We start from the raw sequence: 23882 nt of genomic DNA, 5'->3' as shown, positions 1-23882 counted from the left end.
TTTCCAATGCTGAGTGTCGTTTGCTGACCTCTGCCACTATGTAGACCGGTGGTTCTCAACCTTCCTAATGCTTTGATCTTTCAATACAGTTCCTCATGCTTTGGGAACCCCCCAGCCATAAAATTATCTTCCTTGCTGCTTCATAACTGTAGTTTTGCTAGTGTTATGAGTTGTAATATAAATCTCTATGTTTTCATAGGGTCTTAGGAGATCCCTATGAAAGGGTCATTCGACCCCCAGGTTGAGAACCACTGCCCTAGACTCTCAGAGCAAGCTCAGCCATGTGAGAATAGGCTGCAAGTTCAGGACAACAGACAGCCCCACAGACACATGTTTTGCATGTACTTGAGGGTAAGTATCCTGCTGCTCCACTCTTGTATTGGGTGGGTGTGTTCTGCCAACTCCTGGAGGCCCTGATAGCACAAGTTCTAAGCTCCTTAGGGATAACCACCCCCGGGTCCACCCTCTGTGGTCACCATCCCTTCCAGCCACATTAAACCCCCTCTTCCTGCAACGCTTCCCAGGACCACCCAGATGCCAGGTAAGCAGTGAGCACTGGCAGCCTCACCTGCCCAGGCCAAGGCAAGCTTTCCCCACCAGATACCTCAGTGAGGCTCCAGAGACGGCCAGAGCCTGACCTCTGACCCTAACCCCCCCCCCCCAGGCAGGGCATTATTGTACCATCACAAGGAACTTACTTCAAGATTTTTAAACTTGAATTTCTCTTCAGTCCTTCTGCGAGAGAACACACCCCTTCGTCACCGATGTGGTTCTCCTCCAGGCTGCCGAGAACAGAGAGGAAGACAAGTTGTCCTGGTGACAATGACTATGGAGGAGGATGTCAGGAAGGATTAACCTATACCCCACCCCATTTGCAGAATCCCACTACTCAGCAAGAATAAGAATAGACAGGAGAGGCGAGGGAGTCTCCATTCCAAGGAGAAGTTTGCAAGGGAACTCACTTCACAGTGCCACTATATAAAAGTCCCCATCATTAGAAGGTATGAATACTCTTGTCGCTTTCTTTCCTAGATTAACAAGAAACTTTATTTTGGCACGAGGAGCTATGCACTTCGTGAAGCATCTCCGGCTTTCCACCGAACCAGAATTGGCCAAGGGACACACACACACGAGTCACAGATACACGGGGAAAGTTGACAGATGGGAGCTTCCAGGAACGCTTCTGAAAGGGAGGTATTGTGCCTGCCATTTGTCCTTGTACAATACAGAGCCTGAATCCTAGAATACAAAAGTTGGCGCTGCAGATGGAGCAGTTATCCTGATATGTGACAAAGAAGACACGCACTAAGCCTGCTGGGACAGGAAGACATAGAAACAGTTGAGGCCCTGGCTAGTCTGCCACAGACACCACGACAGCGTTAAACTGCCTACCTCCAGACTTCCCAGACACAAGATAATAAACTTTGCTGGCTTAAGCCTCACAGATGGAGGCTTTCTATCATGTGGTAGAATTAACTTACACTAAATTTGGCCTGAGTTTGCCTCCAAACTTCTAAGTTCCTTGCAGCAAACCGCAGCTTAATTTAGTATGCAAACGAATTGAAGCCTAACAGGAATATATTCGTGCAGCAAGGAGCTTGGTTTCAGATGATCCCAACGGCCACGCTTCAGCGGGTCACAGGCTGGCAGCTCACTGCACCACATCTACATGAGGGGAGTGGAGAGTTGTTGCCAACGCGTGTTTCTGTGTATTACTTCCTTTTCCTGTAAATACTGCTGCCCTCAGGGCTGGATGGAGCTTTCTGAACCCCTCCACGTTCCAAGTGCCAATCTGTTCATTCATCAGTCTCTGTTCACATAAACTCTGCTAAATCTGCCTTATCTAAAGTTCCTTTATGCCCAGCTAGCCAATACCTATGGTATTTCCTATATTAACAGTAAACCTCATTTTGGGGCTGGAGAAATGGCTCAGCGGTTAAAAGCACTGACTGCTCTTCCAGAGGACCTGGGTTCAATTCCCAGCACCCACATGGCAGCTCACAACTGTCTGTAAATCCAGTTCCAGGGGATCTGACACCTTCACACCAATGCACATAAAAAATAAAGATAAATAAATCATAAAAAAAGAAATGCTAAGAAATCTCATTTTGTTGTGGGAAGCTATGTACCTGGATCAAACAAACATATGGCATTCCCTACTCTCTGCTACAGCCAGAGTTAGACAAGTAACCAATCATAATCATAAGCAATAACTCACAATGAGGTGCTTCTCTAACAAGAAGGGATGAAGGTAATTCCCAATCAGCATATAATCAACACTACACCTTCAGATCCCAGACCCTTGCTGTTGTGTAATGGTTTCCTCCCAGACTGAAACATATTAAATGGGATGACCACAGAGGAGGGGCAAATAATACTGGGGGAACTAGGAAGAAGAGAAACTGTTGGAACCCAGTTCACTGGGCCAGCCAGAGCTGTGTTCACAGAGGAGATAAAGAAAAGAATGTTCCAGCAGGGACTTTGAGGCTAGTATGGAGTTTTAGTGTCTCTGCTGAAACCTTTAGTGTGATAAGAGCTTTATAAGTAGGGCAAAGGCTTTGGCAGATCTCAGTGACTTAGACCAGCATATAGAGAGTCTGTAAGGTAAGAGAACAAACTAAAGGAGAACAGATAGACAGATAGAGATAGAACGAAAGAAAGAAAGAGAGAGAGAAAAGAGAGAGAGGGAGGGAGGGAAGAAGGAAGGAAGGAAGGAAGGAAGGAAAGGAAGGAAGGAAGGAAGGAAGGAAGGAAGGAAGGAAGAAAGAAAGATAGATAGATCTGTCAGGGTTATTCAAAAACTAATGTGACAAGATTTGTATCAAGCTGGGGTTTCTAAGGAAAAAATTAGTAAGAACCCAAACTGTGAGCTAAGGAGAAGCTGGGAGGCTTTGGAACCCAAGGAGCAGTTCGCAGAAGACGTTTGTGAGGAAACCATACGGTTGAAGATGATCAAGCCTGCTCCATGGTGGGTAATCACCCTAATCACCCTCCCAGGGTAAGGAGAATACCTTTCCCTCCAGTACAAAGGTTATGCTAAGGGCGGAGATGGTTTGCCCAGCCAAGCTATGATGAATAGAGAGGCAACAGCTACTGCTCCAACCACAGTGCCAACCCAGGGCCACTGTGGCCCAGGGAGTCAGCAGGTACAGCAGAGGAGACCAGGGCTACTCTCACCTTTGACCCCACAGAGATCTGAACTGATTAAACCAGGTCCATCTTAGTTCCTCTGGTGCAGAGAAACACGGGGAGGCTCCAGATGAAAACATAGCGGCTTGGAGAGAATGACAGGGAGTTTCACGGAGCTAATGAGGTCAAAACCTCCCTGCCATGCTTTGCACCCTACCTTGATCTGTGGGGGAAGCAACTAATACAAATGGGTGGGACCTTTCCAGGCTGTATTAACCCTTGCTTCTGCTCGACTTTAGTATCTCCCTACGTATGAACTACTGGGATCACCTGACACTTGCTGAGAACAGGTGACAACAGACGTTTTGGGTGCTTCAACAGGCATCTTTGTAACCTCACTATTTGCTATGAGATGGTGCCTCAGGATGTTGCCTTGCCCCGCCCATCCTCTGGAAAGGTCTTGCTATATAGATGACATAGTGCTAACCCTTGAGTGTTTTATAGATTTGAAAAGTCATTCGAGGGTCACACAGGTGCATCTAAAGGAACAAGGTTGGGAGCTCAGTCTGCACAAGGTGCAAGGGCCCAGCACAGCTATAAAATTCCTGTGGTACTATGGTCTGGCAGGATGTACATTATACCTGACAATGCTACTGACAAAATTCTACAACAGCCAGTGCCTATACATGGAAAGAAGCTGCAGGCATCCTGGAGACTCTTGGGACATTGGCAGGTTTTCTTTTCTTTTCCTTTCATTCTTTCTTTTTGTTATTGTTTTGGTTTTTTGAGACAGGGTTTCTCCGTGTAGCCCTGGCTGCCCTGGAACTCATTCTATAGACCAGGCTGGCCTCGAACTCAGGGATCCACCTGCCTCTGCCTCCTGAGTTCTGGGATTAAAGGCATGTACCACCATGCCCGGGATTTTGGCAGATTTTCATACCCCATCTTGCCTCAGCTGCCTGCTTTCTGTATAGTATAACTTGGTAGAGTGCTATATGGGATTGGACTGAAAGGCTCAAAGGGTTTTTGAGCAGACTTAAGATCCTTGTAGGACAGGCTAAACAGTGTGTGCCCCACTATTCCAGAGGCTCTTCCAGTTAGAAACCACCCAAGGCTATAGCTGGTTGCATGGCAAAAACCACCTGAACAAATGGTTGCATCGAGTTTTGGTGTCAGCCATAAAAAGAAACAAAAGCTCTGTATACAACGCTTGAACAACAACCATAAGAGGTGAAATCCACAACTGGTTCCACCTCAGTGACTGTAGAAACAGCTTACCCAATGAAGGGCTGGATTAAACGCCTCCTGACCAAACTGTTTCTGGGGTGGCACAAAATCAAACTCTACAGACGAGACACACATACTTACAACAGTGGAACGTGGTGTCTACAAGCCCTAATACCAATGTCACACAGGCTGGCCTAGGACCCGTGTCCTTTAAAGCCACTGAGCATTGCCCAGTAATTAAACAGCCCAACAGCTAAAGCATTTAAATCCAAAGGATACCCTACATGAGGAAAGAGACAGAAATCGAGAGAGAGAGAGAGAGAGAGAGAGAGAGAGAGAGAGAGAGAGAGAGAGAGAGAGCAGGCAGGCAGACTTCCAGAGGCTGTAATGTTATTGAATAAAAACCCCAGTGCAGAGGTGGGTTCATCCATCCCTTGACTTGTCCTCCAGGAACAGATGAAAATATTGCTGCTGCTGCTGCTGTTGTAGCCAGGACCAGACATCAAGACCCCACTGCTGAAAACACTGCCTGTGCATGCTTGACTGGGACATGGAGAAGTTAAGCTGGGGCTGAACTGAAAACTCTCACCCTGCTGGCTGGCTTTCATACTGCCAAAGGGGGCAGTATAGGCTGCTGGTGGGAAACTGCCACCAGCGTTCCTGCTTGGCTATGGATCCTGCACGCTGAAATGCCAACATGCTGGGCAGCACGTGCCTGCTTGTGCTCAGCGCTCATGGGTAAGCCCAACAGCCTTCCAGTTGGGTTTCAGGTCCACTCCATAAAAGGGAGTTCACATCTGGTACTGTAAGCCAGTATGGCTGAGCGGGTTGTGGATACCAATAGGAAAACAACTTCTATGGTTTTTCTGGATGGCTGTGGTGTGCCTGTCCAAAGATCTTTTAAACATGTGTGTTTGTACCTGTAGATAACTGTTGTTGTCAGCCTCAACTCGTAACCCCTGGTGAAGCTCCAAAGAACACGTGACTGCTACTATGGCCTGGTGGCCTGGTTCTTAGCCATAGGAGGACATCTGTCACCTCCTCCAAGGCTCAAAGACCATTGTGAAAGAGGGGGCAGAAAGAATGCAAGAGCTAAAAACAAACGTGGAGCATTGTGCAATGGTGTCTTTCAAGGTTAAAACATCCTGTCCTAGCAGGGGAGCTCCTCCAACAGGAAGGTAAACAACTCAAAATAGCTTCAGGAAGTCCCTGAAACTGACCAGATTCACCAACCACACACCCCCCACACCCCCCAGTGCAAACAACAAAAGCTGAAAAGTCCCTCTCAGAGAAGCGGGGGGGGGGGGGGGGGGGGGGGGGGGGGGACGGGACACGTCAAGACATGACCAGCTACCTGGAAGAAACAGAAGCCAGCTGAGCTGCCTGGAAGAGGGTTAGACCAACTGAGGCTGCTGGGAAGAACACTGCCCAATCTATTGAGGGGCATGCAGGCTGTGCAGTGTGCCCAAAGTCTCAAGCTTTGTGAATTCTCGCCCATGCTGGAGTGGGCTTTGGTGATACAGCTGCCTTTGAGTCATTTCTGTTCCTGTAAGTAACCCCTCGTCCTTCAGATAACCCCAGTAATGCTCATGGTTCACCAAGTTAGACTTCAGCGGTATTCATAGTTTGGTCTGTCATGGGCTCCCTATCTGGGATCACTAGACATGTGTGTTACATCTCCCCAGAAAACGTTTGGTCACATAACACCTCCACTCTGTTTGTGGCAATCCTTTGAGTATTCACGCTCTGCTGTCTTCTGGAGAAGTCAATCACTCGGCATTTTCTCCTGCTGCTAAATCTGTAACTGCAGAGGCACCCCTGGGGTTGACGGCTCTGGCAGCATCCACAGGATAGATAATTTGAGCTCTGTCTACGCATCTACAGGATAGATGATTTGAGATCTGTCTACGCATCTACGGGATAGATGATTTGAGATCTGTCTGCCTCAGGTCTGTGTCAGAAGCACACTTGGTGGCTCCTCTTTCAATGATCCCAAACTCCATTCACCTTCTGAGGGAAGCCTTAACCCTGATTGTTGTTTAGGCACGAATTTGGAACCTTGGCAGGTCCCATGGCAGGTGAGGACCATGCGGATGAGGGACAGACAAATATGCCATACAGACAGAGTTTGAGTGTGAAGTTTATTTGAGGTAAAGGGAATGAGAAGGGAAGAGAGAATGTGTGTGTGTGTGTGTGTGTGTGTGTGTGTGTGTGTGTGTGTGTGTGAGAGAGAGAGAGAGAGAGAGAGAGAGAGAGGGAGAGAGAGAGAGAGAGAGAGAGAGAGAGAGAAGCTTCTTCTTTCAGAGGAACAGCAGGAAAGAGAAACCAGGAGTGGGTGGAGCTTGTCTCCTAAAGGAACCTTTGCACCTGCACACAAACTAGCACCCAGTCCAGGGTACAGCCTGGTACATCCTGCCAGATGACAGGGTAGGCCAGCATATTGCCTGAATCCTAACACTAACAGCCAGTGTTCTGAAGAACTCCAACTCATCTTGAAATACTGAACTTCACAAACATTAGTACTCCCGGTACTATTGCTGCAGTTGTGGGCAGCTGCAATAGTAGCAGTAACCTCGCCGCTACAATGTAGCATTTATGAAACACCTACACATATGGCAGGCGCTGTATTAAGCCCGTACATATGGTAGACACTATATTAAGCTTGTACATGTGGCAGGCACTATATTAAGGGCTCTGCCAGCACTACCTTCCCTAATTCTTAAAAGCACCTTTCTAGAGCTGGAACATTCATGCTTCCAGTTCAGCGGTAGAAACCCATAGTCTAGGGATTACTTCAGTGTACCCGCTTGATTCCAGGGTCTGTGGGTCTTGTGCGGGGCATGTGCAAGCAGTAAGTGAAGCAGCAAACCAACATATCCACGTAGATAAAAAGAATTAGCAGTGAAACCAGGCCCTGCGAGCTTCACACAATTCAAAGCTAAAATCGTTAGCTTACCCACACAACCTCCCGTGGATGAGGCTAGGCGATCAATAAAGGTGAGTACCTGCCTCCCAGGGGTGGGGGTGGGGATCCTCCCAACTCACCAGGGTTCCTCTAGTGCCTTGAGTACCCACCTCCCAGGAGTGGGGGAGTCTTCCCAATTCTGCCGCCCAGGAGCGGGGAATCCTCCCAACTCACCAGAGCTCCTCCAGTGCCCTGTTCTTCTCCAGCATCAGCGCTAGGGCCTGGGCACCCTTGCTGCCAATGTTGTTTCCCACCAGGCTGGACGTAATCATGGAATAAGAATTAATTGGCATAGAGAAGGACTTCAGAGACAAACTGACCTATGAAGGGCAAATGGTGCACCCTAATAGTGTGTCGTGTAGACAGACTAATTGGTTACAGTGCCCCTTAAGGCCAGGAGCAGCCTCCAACTTCTGTCCGACTGGGCAGTCGTTTCCAGGAGAATAAAACAGATCCTTAAGATAAAATATGATGGGTTCAACTCACAGCCTTCAATCTGCTAACAGGAAATTATGACCCTAAAAGGAGGAGAACCACATCCAAAATGACCCCCAGATCCTCAAGTTCCTGGTCCCAAATCCAATGTGTTTCTTCCTTACTTCACTGCCCAATACAAGTGGGGGCATACAGAGTCCAGTGATTTTCAAAACCGTCCCAACCACCGAGCTCCCCTTTGACACAGACAGGGCACACCTTGCAGCTTACCTGAGCCACGTCATGCTCTGGTGATCAGCCACAGCTTCGGCAAGAGCTTGGGCACCCTTATCGCCCACACTGTTGCCCCAGAACCTGAGAAGTCAATACGGTGTGCTTCAGATATGTGCCGATGTGCCTGTGTGGTGCTACTCTACCCCAGGGAAGTCTCAGTCATCCCAGCAGAGGGGATCTACCACACCCTTTTTGGTGAGATGACCAAACTTCACTCAGACTTTTCAGTGACCTTACAGACTTAACAAAGGCTTGTAGACCCACCCCTCAGTGATGGGAAACTCATTCTCGGTACTGAAGGCTTGTGGGCCCACCTGTCGGTGATGGAGAACTCACCCTCAGTAGTGAAGGCTCATGAACCCACACCCAATCTCAGCCCCAGTGATGGGGAACTCACCCTCAGTAGTGAAGGCTCGTGGACCCACACCCAACCTCAGTCCCAGTGATGGGGAACTTGTCCTCAGTACTGAAGGCTCGTGGACCCACCCCTTGGTGATGGGAACTCACCCTCAGTAGTGAAGGTTTGTGGACCCACCCTTTGGTGATGGGGAACTCACCCTCAGTAGTGAAGGCTCATGAACCCACACCCAATCTCAGCCCCAGTGATGGGGAACTCACCCTCAGTAGTGAAGGCTCGTGGACCCACCCCTTGTTGATGGGAACTCACCCTCAGTAGTGAAGGTTTGTGGATCCACACCCAACCCCAGCCCCAGTGATGGGGAACTCACCCTTAGTATTGAAGGCTCACAGACCCACCCCTTGGTGATGGGGATCTCACCCTCGGTAGTAGGTCACATGGTCATGATAATTTTCCTTCCTGACATATTTCCTTCCTGGTAGCTTTCACCCACAAGTCTATAACTATTCTCAGAGATTACCCAGAACAATGCTAACTCTTCCTGGACCAGCCAGCTTTTCATCTCTTGCTCCTTCTCAGTCCTCTCTATTTCTATGCTGTCCAACTCCTTTACCTTCTGACCCTCTGTAGCTTGGGCACAGCCCCCACATTCTGACCCAGGACCATACGTTCGAGGATTTGCCCTGGACTGTGTATATGGACAGATAAGCGAAGACCGCTGCACTGGGCGGCACAGCCCTTTCGTTCACTGTGTGAAATAGTTCGTTCCGATTGCCAACTTCATTAGGCTGAGAAATATTTCAGAGATAAAGCCCACCTCTGCAGGTGTCGGTGAGAGTGCTCCCAGCAATAATCAGATGGCTTGAAGGGTATGACCTCACCAGTAAATAATTGACTTGATGAATTCATAATATGGCATTGATGGGAGGTGGTGAAATAGGAGTATGGCCCATTGAAGAAGTAGGCACCTGGGGTATGTCCTTGGGGTCATGTACTGGGTCTCTTCCTACATCCTGCCTCCACTTGCTGATCAGCCATGGAGTGACCAGCTGTTCTTTCCCACAAGTTCCTGCCACCACAGTGTTCTGTGCAACCTTCGAGGCTGAACAGTAATGGGCTAAGCCCTCTGAAACCATAAACCAAAAATAAACATAACTTCCCTAAAGCTATCTGTATCAGGTATTTTAGTACTGGCAACAAAGGTTAACCAATACATTAGATTAAGTATGGACTGAGGTGTGGCCGTATGAAAACACCGCTCTGGGCATAGGGCACTGTCATAGGGAAACAAACAAACCTGGAAACATCCAAAGTGCACACAAGAGGTGACTGTCAAGTAGATGCGCTAAAACCATCCAGCCAGTGGGAGGCTGTGCAACTCCTCTTAATGAGGTCATCCTGTCCAAAAGATGCCCATACTATGTCGTGAAGCAAGAGGAGGGGCCGGGCTTCCAGAACAGTTTGCGTCCTATGAGAGTGTTTCAGTTCCTGATACAATCCCTGGCCCAGACAGGTGTCTTTAAAAAAAACTTTAAATGGGACATGAATGTCCAGATGTGTCAGGTGAGAAAGACTTCAGGCAGAATGGAGCTCCATGGGGCTAAGGCCTCATTTTGTGTATACTCTGTTGCTGCTAACCCAGCTGGAAAGGGTGCCGACTTCAGATGAGCTGCCTCCTTCCTGGCTCACACTGTTTATGGGCAGCTAGCTTGCCAGAGCAATGGGTTGGAGCATCTGGGCCCCGTAGTTACTCTCTTCCTACATCTTGGATTCCACAATCCCCAGTTCTTGACAACTGACCCCTCCCTTGGAAGTACATCATCAGACACATCCATTTTGTCCCTGGTGTTCTTGAAAAGCACAGCGTATTTGTGAAGGCAGCCCAGTCCTGTGCACCCCTGAGGACCAGGAGGCTCAGGTCCTCGGTTCAAGGCACAGCCCTCTCCCTACCCGCTGTACCATGAATTTCCTACTTACCAGGTAAGGAGGTGAGCACAGAGGCAGCTCCAAAGCAGCCTAGCACCACCCACGCTCACCCCAGCCCACCCTTCCATCCGGAGCCAAGGCTGCCTGTAGGCTCTTCAAGTGAAGCGCTCACCTGCCCTGACATCTTTGAAAGTCACACATTTGTTCCCCGCGGGGCGGGGGGGGGGGGCGCATCTCAGAACCCAACCTACCCCAGGAACTTCAGAGAGGTGTTGCTCTTGAGTCCCTGGGCCAGCACCTGGGCTCCAGCAGCCGTGATGTGATTGTTGCCCACCCTGAAAGGAAGACACAGAAGTTCAAAGAAAGTACAGCACGCTGGTCCCCGGCCTCTCCTGGGGTGTGGCAGTGGGCATGCTCTCCTGCAGAGCTTACCGACATCGTGACTCCTACCACGGTTCCTGCCCACTTGGACTTGGCTTTTCCAAGTCCTGGGCAGGAGCTGCAGCAGAAAGCTGTTTCTGAAAACTGGTTTCCCTAGGAATTGTCTTCCTAGTTTCAACTGTCCTCAGTCTACACCCCAGGACACCCCTCCCGCATGACTTCAAACCCACGGTCACCCCGGGGGTGCGACTGGCCTATTCTGAAAGGGCTGGAAAAAAGAGGAATCTGAAGGTTCTCTGACATCACCAAGGAGACTGCAGGAGGGGAGAAAGCAGGACCAAAGGGGTATCAGGAATCAGCAAGGACAAGACCACGAAATGGCTCTAGCATAGTTGAATCTACCCCACCACCACCAGTTCAGAGTTGCCATCCGAGACAAGCCTTCCAGAATAATTACAATACATTTCATCTTTCCAAGACACTTTAAGCCACTGTGGCTCACTACAATCTTATGGGGCAGGTATGACCACCTCATTCCAAAAAGTATGTGTACCAAGGAAACAACCCAAGACCTCTGCTGGACAGATTAGGTTTGGGAGCACCCCAATGGCTTCCTGAACTCTCTCAGAGCTGCTCCGAAATCCAAAATACTTCCTCCCATCCATCTCTTTCAGGCAGGGTCAGTCCCCAGCCTCCCCAGCTCCCTCCCCGTTTTCCCACCCGTGGGCATTTTCTGCTCATATATTCCCTTCTTTGAGGACTGAACTAACATAAGGATGCACAAGCTGGAAGCTTACATAATTTACCCACGATCCTTCAGTCTCCGAGCTTACTATATAAAGCATGTACTGTACCAGCTCTTTGTGTGTGTTAACTCTATCGTGACGGCCTTTCAGATGGCTCTGAGTACAATCCTCATTTTAAGGAAAGGCGAGGACAAAAGCATTATCTGACCCAAGGCCATGCAGCGAATAAGGGTTCAAATCTCTGGGCTTCTAGATTTGAATCAGGGGCAGCTTAGCTCCAGAGCCCCAGCGTTCAGTCACAGTGACAGTCCCATGTGCTGACCGCAAACCTAGGTCTCCAGTTCTGAGTGCCAGAGCCCATGCTACCCACTGACTTCCCTAGATGGCTGGACCAGGTAAGTATGGGGAAGCAGGCAGCAGTGACAGGACAGAGCTTTCTGTGTAAAGTCGTACCTGTGGCCTTGGTCTTTGTAGCCATGTCTGAGGTGAGCTCAATGACCAAATTTTAAAAGGACATCCCTCATCCCCAAAGGCAGTCAGCTAATAATAATAATAATAATAATAAATAATAATAATAATAATAATAATAATAGATGGTGTTCTCTTTGCTTTTGCCTCAAAAATCATAAGGGCATTATGGGGGAGAGAGAGAGACTTGGGGCATATTTGTTGATCTCTAATAGGAAACAAATCCAAGTTGAGGGCAGGAACATCAGGTGGCATTTCAAACTCGCCTAATGAGTGCTGAGGAAGGTTTGGGGCACGACCCAGCACCTGGGTACCACGGCTGTGGTAGCAAGCACAGGTTTGGTGTGCATCCGAAAGAACTTGCAGTCTTCATAGACACTTCATAGACACTGGGGGTGAAAGGCCTAGAAACTCTCCACCCTGGGGCCCAAACCTCCAAAAGAGGAGATCCTCAGCCTCAGCAGAGCAGAGCAGGCCATGGCATCGGAGAAACAAGCTCAAAGTGAGACCCTTTCCTGGATGCAGTCCAGGGTCACCGGCCACTGTGGGTCGCACCATGGTCCAGCCCGGATCACCTGAACTCCGCTGTGAGGAGCATCAGATTCAGAGCGTAAGGGGGCGCAGCGCTCACCTCAGTGACAAGAAGTTCTGTCTGTGTGCAAGGAGCTTGGCCATGGAGCAGGCAGAGCCGTCCGTGAGCTTGTTGTTGAAGAGACTGCTGGGTTCCGGGGAAGATGGAAACAAATCACATGACCAGCAAGCTAACCCAGGGTGTCTTCCTCTCTTCCCAGGAGCCACCCTGCCTCCTCCAGCCAGGCCACACCTGGCCCACCCCATCACCCACTCATAGCTGCCTCAGTGGCCATGCCCAGCCCAACTCACGCGAGCTTCTGCAGCTGCTCACAGTGCAGCGCGTACTCGATCAGTGTGCAGAGACCTCGGTCTGAGATGTTGTTATCTCGTAAACTGAAAAAGACATCATTGGTTCAGTTAAAAGTAGAGCTGATGAGATACCCCCAAAGAGATGCTCATCTCCAAATGACAGCTTCACTGTGCTTCTGGGAACAGGAAGGACAGAGAGTATGGCCCATGCCCCTCCCTCCCAAATCCCTGGCCAGGGGAGTTGATGGTAGGGGACAGTCCAAGGGGCGGGGACTTTGAGGGCTGACTAAAGAACACTGGGGTCTTTGAGAGGCCACAGTGTTAATTCCAGTGCACATCTTGGCAGGACAGTGACCGTGGCGATCACCCCACATAAGGCTGTGAGGTGGAAAGGAGCTGACCTGTGGGAGAAGCAGCCAGAACAGGACATAACTACCTAGCAAGCGGATGGCAGTACCAGTTAGGTAGACACAGTGGCTCAAACCTTGAAAATAGTCCTGGGTTTGTGAGCACTGCTCACCTCCCTTTGCCCATCAAAGCCCCTGCATGTTGGCAAGCCTCTCCGGCTCCTTCAGGATCCTGGATCACAAGGGCATCTGAAAGTTTCCCTGCATGGAACTGGCAGCCCAGGAATCTGTGCTAGGTGAAATCAGACACCTGTGTATGTTAACAACCATGCCCACCATTCTTTACCTTCAGGCAAACTTAGGTGGCCCTGCCCGGATGGTTAGGAGCTCAGGTGCCAGTCCCCCTCAGCGGGAGGTCCCAACCTTGACCAGCTGTTCACCAGCTGTCCTAGTTTGCTTCCTGTGGCTATGATAAAACACCAGGAACCAGGAACAACTTAATGGAGGCACTCATTTATTTTGCCTTATGGTTCTAGAAGGACAGGAGTCTATCATGGCAGGCAGGCCCAGCATCGGGTAGGCACGAAGGCCAGAGCATGAGAGCTTATATCGTCAATGGTAAGAACAAAGAGAGAGTGATCTCCAAGTGGCAAGGTCTTTAAACTCTCAAAGGCCGTCCTCATTGACATGCTCCTGCCAGCAAGGCTGTATGTACCTCCTAACTTCCCCCAAACTTCGCTGCTAAATGGGGACCAATTAGACTTGCTAGCTGCAGTTCCCTTCATCCGCAAAAAAAGATATGACCACCCTCAATAAACTGTGCCCATACAGCCCCCTGAGCACCATACCTGGCAAGAGCCACCTGGAATCATAAATACATCCATGTGCCAGGCATTGCTCTACATACAGTACCACTGCTCTCACCCCAAGCCCATGCAGTAGGTCATACTGTTATGTCCTCAACAGAGAGCTCATCAGGCACAAATAAGTGGCCTGACTTTGCTGAGGTTGCACAGTGCTGAAAGGGTCGAGCCTAAGGATCGGGCTGCTAGCCTGCCCTAAGCACCACATTCTCTGCAGCCTCTGCAAGGCTTCTCTCAGGCTCTCAGAGAAATGGTTTTTTGAGCTGCAGGTCATATGACCTCTTAGTGAGTGCCACTGAGAATTCTGAAGGTCCTGAACAAGATTTAAGAGCTGAAATAGAACAGATGAAAGAAAGCAGAGTGAGGGGCTGGAGAGATGGATTAGCAGTTAAGAGCACTGGCTGCTCTTCCAGAGGACCCGGGTTCAATTCCCAGCACCCACATGGCAGCTCACAACTGTCTGTAATTAGTTCCAGGGACCCCCAACACTTTCACACAGATATATACCCAGGCGAAAGCACCAATGTACACAAAATAAATTTTTTTTTTTTTAAAGCAGAGTAAGTCAGAGCTAATAAGGGAAGTCGTTTCCCAAAGCTCTTGTTTCGGTTCTATGCGCCTGTGCATTCTCTCTGGGTGGAACAGAACCGAAACCATCAGCCTCGAGGCAGAGAGAGCAGAGTCTACAGAAACCTGCATAGGAGCACTTTGCATGCAGGGTTTCTTAGAGACGAGAATTTCAGTTGGCATGGAAACCCTTCCAATGAAGAAGATGCAGACTCACACTGTGGGAGAGAAGCCTGCTCCTTCTTCCCTTCCACTTTCTTTTCTCCCTCGTTGTGGCTGTGTTTTACACACACACACACACACACACACACACACACACACACACACACACACGAAATGTCAACCACTTCTCAGTTGTACATAGGTTAAGAACGGTAGAGCTTGGTCAAGGGCCTTAACTGCTGTGTTCAAATCCTCTTTCTCTTCCTAACGTAAATCCCCAAGGTGATTAATGTATAAAATGAGAAGGTTCGTTTGGACACACACTTTTAGAGATGTCAGTCCATTAGATGGCCTTATTGATTTGGGGCCTGTGTCAAGGCATCATATCATGACTGGAAGGTGAAGAAGGGAAAAAGTATACATCTCCAGCCAGGGAATAAAGTGTAAAGAAATGAACTGGACTCCTGTAGCCCTACGAGGACACACCTCCAACTACCTAGACGTCCCACAATGCCCCACTCCTTAAAGACTACACTTCCCAACCCATGGATCCCCGAGAAGCATACATCCATACACAGCAAGCGCTCAATGTAAAAGAAGCTGGCTCCTGCATTTTCTCACAGGGTAAGACTTCTGGCATCTGAGGATGCTTGTTACAGTTTCCAAGTCTAAGCCTACCAGACAGGAATTACTGTGGCCTGGGAATCTCCTATTCAACAAGCATCTTTTCATGATACAACAGCCTCCCAGACCCATCAGCATGCCACAGGATCATATGAGTAACATGGAGAGAGGACCATTTAAGCATTCCAGAGATAGAGGCTGAGCTTGGTAGACTGTATCTGTAACTCCGGGTACCAAGAAGCTAGGACAAAAAGATCGTAGATTTGAGATCAGCATGGATTGGCTGAGGCCTCATTAAAAAAAAAAATCCAGAGATGACTTGCTCTGAAGATTATCCAGGCCAGCGTGGCTAGTCTTCTGAGGTTCGTGGTTTAAAAGTATGGCCCCACTATCGAGGAAGGTGCACACTCAGATTTCTACCAGAGCAGCTTCAGCATCCAGGTGTGCAAATTCCCAGTCAAGGAACCATGCCGCTCCCTTCCCGAGGAAATGGCACATGGTACAGGTCATGTCCACTCATCTCGTGGTCAGAACCATTCTAGTCTCTTAGCTCTTGATGCTGGGAGGCAGATACCCTAAGATGGCATCAGGCGGTCTCAGCTTCCTGAGACACAATACTGGAAAGGCAAAGGGGCACAGGGAAGGGGCCGAACTGGGCTTTCTAACGTCTGATGCATCCCTTCCTCAAGACCCTCTCCAGGTCTTCTCTCAGCCAGTGAATCCTCCCTTGCCTCAGGTCTTTCTCTAGCGCCCTTCCTAATTCCCATCCACAATTCTGCAGTTGCTCCCACAGACTTTCTTCCTATTTCCCAGCTTAAGGGTAACATCTGTTTCCTCAAGACCCAGATGGAACTATTCATATTTCTAGCATATACTAGAAATGTATATACACTAGAAATGTATATACACTAGAAATGTATATATACTGCTTCATATATTGTACACTGTGTTATAAACGTGCCACCTCGGTCCCTGTAGAAGGGTTAGTCAAGTCCCCATAGTCTCACACCGGTATCTGTGTGTTGTGGCTTTGTCTCAGAGCAGATAAGCCATCCTAATACACACAGGAATCTTGCCTTTTGCTCAGTTCAACTAAGGTTATCTACAAGGAGCACCAACGCCCCAGGAGGCTGCTTCTAGATCTTAACTGTAATGTACAACTTCCTCTTTCTGATAGGCTCTTAAAAAAGTAGCAGGAGCTCCCTCTCAAGACAAAGGACAAGAGAGCTGGGAGCTGTGGTCACGCTGGTTGGCAGGCCTGGGCGGACCCTCTGCCTTTGTCTGACCCCAGGCGTGGAAAGAGCGCCACACATTCAAGAGCACAGACCTTCCAAAGGGCAGAGCCTCATGCTTTAGCCACGGAGCAGAAAGCCATATGGGTAACGGAAAGTCCTCCACCCGCTTTCTCTCAAGACCTGAAATTCCCATCTTGGTGAGACTTTAAAGACTCTAATGGAGTTCAAAGCCTTTCTGATTTGAAGTGGTCCCCAGTAAAGACATAAAACTTTGAATGGGCCCTCAAGACTTTCCCAGTGCACCCACAGGCAGGGACCAGGAAATCTGGAACCAGAAAGACATGATTCGTGAAAGCCATCCTTGTTTCCTCTACAATTCAGGACGAGTTACTTGACTTCTGTGACCCTCAAGTAAAGGGTCATGGGGGTGCTAATAGCCCGGCTGAGCCCAGCGTGGTTGTGGGACTAGATGAGGTGATTTCTGGAAGGTGTGGCACAGTGTTGAGCACAAAACTTCGAGAGTGGCTGTGATAGCCAGTCTTGACTGTCAACTTGACACACTTGGGGAAAGGGAACAACTGAGGAATTGCCTCCATCAAATGAGCCTGTGGATATGTCTACGGGTCATTTTCTTGATGGTTAATTGACGGAGGTGGACTGAGTGATACCGTTCCTAGGCAGGTGGATCTGGGGTATAAAGAAGCTAGCTGAGCAAGCCAGAAGAAGCAAGCCACTAAACTGTGTTCCCCCATAGTTTCTTCTTCACCCCCCTTCCCTGGCTCCATAGATGATGAAATAAACCCTTTCCTCCTTAAGTTGCTTTGGTTAGAATAGCATACCACAGCTACAGAAAGCAAGCTAGGACAGCGGCCATCATTATCTGTGCTGAAACCAAGGTCCAGAAGAGGAGAGGGTCTGGCTGACGTACGAAGGGTGGCAGACATGGGTTTGAACCCAGACTTCTGGATTTCAATTCTGTGTTAGGCTTCGACATCTTAACTTGACAATAGCATTTGCCACAGGGCAGGTTAGGTAACTAATTCACCATCTTTACTGAGGTATTCCTTGCCTAGTCTTGTGGTTTACTTACTTATTGTCTCTAAATTCCTCTTACCGACTCTGTTACATGTGTGTTTTTGCAGCGCCATGCTTTCGGTAGGGCCCACCAAAGCATCCACTTCACCCAGCTCCTATTCAATATATGTGTGTGTGCATGCATGTGGCTTTTGAGTTAACTTTATGTATGAACATAAGTTAGCTTTGACTCTGTGTATGTGTATAAAACTTAAATTCAACTCTGTATACCTGCACATGGCCTTACGGTTCAAAGATGTTTTCGAAGCTAGCCTACAGCCTTTCCTGTGAGCTGTTCTCCACTATCGTCGGCTCGACCGCTAAGCTTTTACCGCAAACAGCTTTCTCTTCTTTGTCTCTCACAAGTATAAGTCTCACCTGTTAAGTTAGAAACCAGTACAGTCAAGCTTGGACTCAGCTCTCCAGGCAGATTCTATATGTAGCCACAACTTACCTATCTATACCCCACCAGCAGCCCTCAAGTGCTCAGAGATCTGGGGAATACGGCATTTAAATATTTAATTATTAAAAGGCTTTCCATAACAAAGAGACAGGCTGGCTCCTAGCAGCAGCACTCTACTTCCTCCAAAGAAGACAGAAGACAAATGGGCACAGAACAGCGTCCATCTGCAATTTGCTTCAACTACCGAGCGCTGACCACTGGGTGAAACTATCTTTCAACTAGACTGAAGATCTCCAGACAGTGGATAAAGGAAAATTAGGATTGACGCTGCTCAGTGCAAGGTAGGTTTGTCTTCCTACAGATTTCATAATCCACGGGATCTTCTAAAACCTGGCAGGCCCTGAGCTAAACGGCGGAAGGCAAATACAGTCCTGATGCCCCTGCCCTCCAGGATCACGGAGGACGCCGAGGAGTGGCTGCAGGTAGCCGATCGAGTAAGTTATCTGTCATTTTTTTAAATCAATAACTCAAGTAAAATTTTATCCTTCTCAAAGATCTCCGATGCAGTTTGACAGCTGAGAAGTTTTGTCAGTTTAAAAAGACAACCTCACCAGACAAATTTCAGCACAACTTCTTAACATGTTCTAAATAAAAGGTGCTTTAAGATACACAAATGCAGGTTACTAAGGTGTGAGGACAAATGAAAGTTATCAGATTTCTCTCTCACGCTGCCTTTTATAGTCTTAATCTATTAATCTAACTCTGGCAGAGTACTACTCTAAAGATATTTTTCATTGTGCAAAAACATCTGTCACAGTCATTCTGACATAAATATGCTGCTGTTTAAATAATGCATGCCTCTAAAACTTATGTTCTACAAACTCAAGAAATCTTGTGAGTTCCAGGGAGTCAAACTGAAGGATTCGCCTTAAATAGATCAGATACACCCCTCTCAAATCCTGAAATTTTTTTTCTTCCTAAACCTAACCTTGTCCTCTGCTCTGCCAACACCTTGCCAGGTCCAAGAGACACTGGACAGTTCCACACCATAAATCTTGGACAAGAGTGATGCAACCAGCTACCCCAGGATATAACCAGTACCCAGCTTTCTCAGGCCCCCCAAGTAAAATTCAACGCCCACAAATAAGCAGGAAGCAGTCTTGAGAACCCACTGTCCCAATTCCCTCAACCTGCCATGCATCCCTAACTCCCAGTTTTTTTATTGTAAGAGAAAGGCAGGAATGTTATAATCTGCTGGCCGGGCCTGTCACCTGGGTACCCTGTCCCTTTAAGAGACAAGCCCCGCCCACTCCCAATCTCCCCCACCCCTTTCCACCCCCTCTTCAGCTGGTTCTCTCTCTGTCCCCTCTTCTTCAGAGACAGTTTCTGCCTTTCTCTCTCCTCCCTTTTTCCTCTTCTCCCCCTTCCCCTCTCCCTCCGTAACCCACTAAATAAACTCTACACCCAAGCTCTCTCTGCACAGCATAACTGTCTCTCACCCACCAAGGTCGGTCTCCTACCCGCATTGGGATGGGACCCACCTAGGCCTAGGGTGACCTGTGCCACCCCTGATGGGACTGGCCTCGGGTCACCCAGTTTTATAAATGATAACGCTTGTCACACTCACTACAGCGCTTTGCAGACACCAAGGCAGGGTAGCAGCTGTTCCACGCCAACATCTCCAACAGAGTTGTGGTCCAGCTGAAGGGCCACAGGCCGCTGGAGGTGCCGCAGCACAAAGGCCAGGGCAGTGCACTCTGCAGGGCCCACTCTGCAAAATGTTAACTTCAGGTGCCCAATGTCCAAGCGACGCACAGCCTCCTGTGCCAACTGTTCCTCCTGCATCTCATACAAGCACCGGATGAGCCAAATGAAGCCAGGCATGGCATGCATGCTCTTGGCCTCACCGGGCACAGCAGGTGGGATGTTGTGGAAGTGTTCCCGAAGGCTTTGGGCCAGACATGAGCGGGCACATGCGTGGCGCTGGAGTAGCACCCTCTTAGGGATCTGGCATGCGACCAGCAGGTCCCGATGCTCCTTGGACAACAGACCCGCTAGGAAGGCTGCTGTGATCTGCAAGTTGTGTGGCTCAGCTTTCTGTAGGAGAGCCACTTCGCTGCCCTTCTTGACTCTGGAGCCCTGGATACACAGCGTGGGCAGCAGCCTAATCAGCAGCGAGCTGCCCAGCCGGCCACAGCCGAAGAGGTGCCTGAGGGAGGCTGCCGCCGTGTCCGCACTGACTGCCAGGTAGAACGCGGCGAAAAAGCACTGGAAGGTAATGTGCAGGAATTCCAGGGGTGCCTTGTTCCCTGGCACAACGCTTTGAGCACGCACCAGGAAGCCAAGGGAAATGTCATCAGAGTCAACCTGTGCTGCCTGGAGCTGCTGGGCTGAAAACACATAGCAGCTCAAGGCCAGGCCCCGGAGAGCCAGGTGGCCAAGGTGCAGGAGGGTGGAAAGCCGGCTTTGAAGGAGCCGAGGTCCCAGACCGAGGGGGTAGGAATCTGGGGAGGAGGCATGCAGCAGGAAATGCTGTAGGATCAGGAGGTACATGTCTGTGCTGGTCGTTGGGAACTCCCCATTCTGCAGCAACAGTTCCTGGTGGCATCTGGACACCATCCATGAGAAGACAGGGAGGTGGCATAAACCGTGCAGGGATGATGTGGCTTGCAGCAGGCGGATGAGGCGGTCTGCCACTCCGGGCTCCCGGTGGTGCTTTCTCAGGTATAGTTCGATGCCTTCTTCGGAGAAGCCCTTGAGGTGGCACTCGGTCCGGACGAACTTCCTGAGGAGCGCTGACACAGCATCTGGACGACTGGTCAGCACCTTGCAGGCGTTCTTCAACAGGTTCCCCTGAAGGAGGTTGAAGAGCAGGGTCTGGACTGAGGTGGGGTCAGTTGGGGAGCAGTGACGCTCCCGGTCTGTGAACCGGAACTTGAACTCATCCAAGCCATCGAAGGTTAACAGGACACGGTCAGGGTGGTCCAGGAGGAACTGGAAGACTTCATGCTGAGCGGCATCAGGCCAACAGCAATGCTCAAAGAGCAGCGTCCGTAGAGACAGCGGTTTGGCCATGCACTGCAGCTGCCGGCAGCTGAACGGGAAAACGAAGAGAAGCTCCTGGAAGTTCTGCCCCGTGGCCCACAACAAGTGCAGCCGCTGCAGAAGAGTGCTCTTGCCGCTGCCTGCTTCACCCACCACCAGGACGGTGTCTGCATCCTTGTTCAGATGGTCATGGGTACCAAAGAGTTCCTCCAGACCCAGGATGGCGGGACTCTTCTGCCGGGCCCCAGCCGTGCCCACCTCTGTCCGCAGCTCCAAGATGTTCTCCGTGTATATATCCTCCAGGCAAAGATTCTCCGACCCATCGTAAGTACTGAGGAAGCGAGACTGAGCTGACACCATGGTCCTCAGCTTCGAGATGAACCGCTGGCACTCGGCAGCTGGGGTACAGAACAGGAAAGTGAGGCTGGGATTGTGGTTATAACGGGACCTACGCAGAGTCACCTACACTGGAGGTGTGATATATGGATGACTCAGAGAGCTAGTGGGCACCTATCCGGCCTTGGCCACTTACAAGCTGTGGGCTTTGGGGGCAGTCACAGAAGCTTCCTACACCTGGCTCTTCCCGGCAAAGCAGGAAAAAACAGTGATAATGCATGCCACCTGGTTAAGTCTAGCATCCAACACAAGACATTGGCCAGGATCTGTGTCTTGTTTGTCTGTTCCTGTTGCGTGGCCTGAGCTACCATTCAGTCTCCGCTGCCAGTTTCTTTTTTTTTTTTTTAATATTTATTTATTTATTTAGTATTCAATATTATGTCTGTGTGTATGTCTGCAGGCCAGAAGAGGGCACCAGACCTCATTACAGATGGTTGTGAGCCACCATGTGGTTGCTGGGAATTGAACTCAGGACCTTTGGAAGAGCAGGCAATGCTCTTAACCTCTGAGCCATCTCTCCAGCCCTCCGCTGCCAGTTTCTGAGGGAAAATAGGGAACGGGGCTTAGATGTCCAACTTACTATGTCTGACACCTGGGCCCACCACCTGCTTGGCAAGCTACTTGACCTTGCTAGATCCAGTTTTCTTCTCTATAGAAACAGGGACTAGTAAGGCCTTAATGTGAAATGTCCCCACTGGCTTATGTGTTTGTATGTTTGGTCCCCAGCTGTCAGCACTGTTTTGGTAGGTGTGGAACACTTAGGACACAGGGCTAGCCGGCTGACACAGTCCCTTGGGGTGGGACTCAAAGGTTACAGCCTGGCCCACTTCCACCTGAGCTCTCTGCTTCCTGTCTGTGGCTGTAATGGAATCAGCCTCTCCGGTTACCACTCCTTGGGCCAAGCTGCACCAGCCAGCAGTCTTCCCGGCCACCACAGACAGTCCTAAAGCAATGAGTTAATTCAGTTAGGTATTCCATACCACGACAAGAAAAGTGGCCACGGGCAGTGTCGGGATCCGATTCCTGAAACCCACGCCTCTGTTACCTTATATGGCTAAATGGACTGGCCAGAAGCAGGGGCCGACTCTGAGAACTCAGGGTCACCGGGCGCCTGTGCCAAGTCATCAACAAGATCTATCCTTCCTTCCTGCCCCTCTGTACCCAGGGCCCTACTTCCTCCTGAGGGCTTAGTTCCTCTTTCAGGAAATAGGGAAGGGCTGATCAGAGGCCCAGACTGGCAGGACGTCATAGGACATCATAGGACGTAAGCATCTTCACCCACCATGGCCTCAATGGCCCCAGGAAAGCACCAGCTCATTTATTCTCAACTCAGAAGCAGATTCTTGTCAGAAGCTCTTAGCCCATAGAAGTACCTGCAGAGCCAAGCCGGTGCCCCATGCTGATAATCCCTTCTCTCTATTTTCTTCTTTGATATGGGCCTCACTTTGGAGCCCAGACTAGCCTCAAACTAGCAGTCTTGCTGCCTAAGCCTCCCTAGATCTGGGATTAGATGGGCCTCCACACCCAGTATTCAAAGCCTCTTGTTCCCAAAGGTGAGGATGCTTATAGCTCTTTCTACTCTTTGGCTATGTCAGGAGCACTGACCAGATACCAAAAGATACACCGCCTCCTTTCCAATTTCCTGACTGACAACGCCAGTCTCTAGCATTACCAATATTACTAAAAGCTTAAAGCAAACCTAGGTCTGGCAAGATGGCCCAGTGTGGGGGCAAAAGCACCTGTCACCAAGCCTGATGACCTGAGTTTGATCCCCAAAATCCACATGGTGGAGGGAGACAGCCAAGTCCAGCAGGTTGTCTTCTGACCTCCACAAACATGCCATGGGGCATTCACATGCATGGGTATTCACACACACACACGCACACACACACACACACACACACACACATGCCATGGGGCATTCACATGCATGTGTATTCACACACACACACACACACACATATACACACACAAACATGCCATGGGGCATTCACATGCATGTGTATTCACACACACACACGCACACACACACACACACACACATACACACACACAAACATGACCTTGAACTCCTGATCTTTCTGCCTCTACACACACACACACACACACACACACATGACCTTGAACTCCTGATCTTTCTGCCTCTACACACACACACACACACACACACACACACACACACGACCTTGAACTCCTGATCTTTCTGCCTCTACACACACACACACACACACACACACACACACACACACGCACACACACGACCTTGAACTCCTGATCTTTCTGCCTCTACCCACAGGTGTCTGGAACCATGTCCTGCTGCTCAACGACAGTCTTAAGAAGCATCTCCTATCAGGGAACCGTAAAATGCCTCTATGG

General features: G+C 49.6%; 1 protein-coding gene across 3 annotated transcripts in view; it reads right to left on the bottom strand.

Annotated features, from left to right (window-relative positions):
• Nod2 (nucleotide binding oligomerization domain containing 2) overlaps nt 1-23882 on the bottom strand; it is a 51489-nt gene that overhangs the window by 12058 nt on the left and 15549 nt on the right. For 2 of the 3 annotated variants that reach the window (XM_048428549.3, XM_048428550.3), the window contains exons 4-10: nt 19693-21508; nt 12791-12874; nt 12540-12626; nt 10565-10648; nt 8027-8110; nt 7496-7579; nt 699-782 (exon numbers count right to left, since the gene is read on the bottom strand). In XM_048428549.3, coding sequence (XP_048284506.3) covers nt 699-782; nt 7496-7579; nt 8027-8110; nt 10565-10648; nt 12540-12626; nt 12791-12874; nt 19693-21508 — 2323 coding nt within the window. The remainder of the gene's footprint in view (nt 1-698; nt 783-7495; nt 7580-8026; nt 8111-10564; nt 10649-12539; nt 12627-12790; nt 12875-19692; nt 21509-23882) is intronic. The other variant, XM_087900154.1, reaches the window with a different exon arrangement.

Source organism: Myodes glareolus, chromosome 22 (assembly GCF_982192425.1).
Source record: "Myodes glareolus chromosome 22, mMyoGla1.1, whole genome shotgun sequence".
Classification (NCBI taxonomy): Eukaryota; Metazoa; Chordata; class Mammalia; order Rodentia; family Cricetidae; genus Myodes; species Myodes glareolus.
Note: the sequence above shows the minus strand (reverse complement) of the source record. Positions and strands in the feature narration are given on the sequence as shown.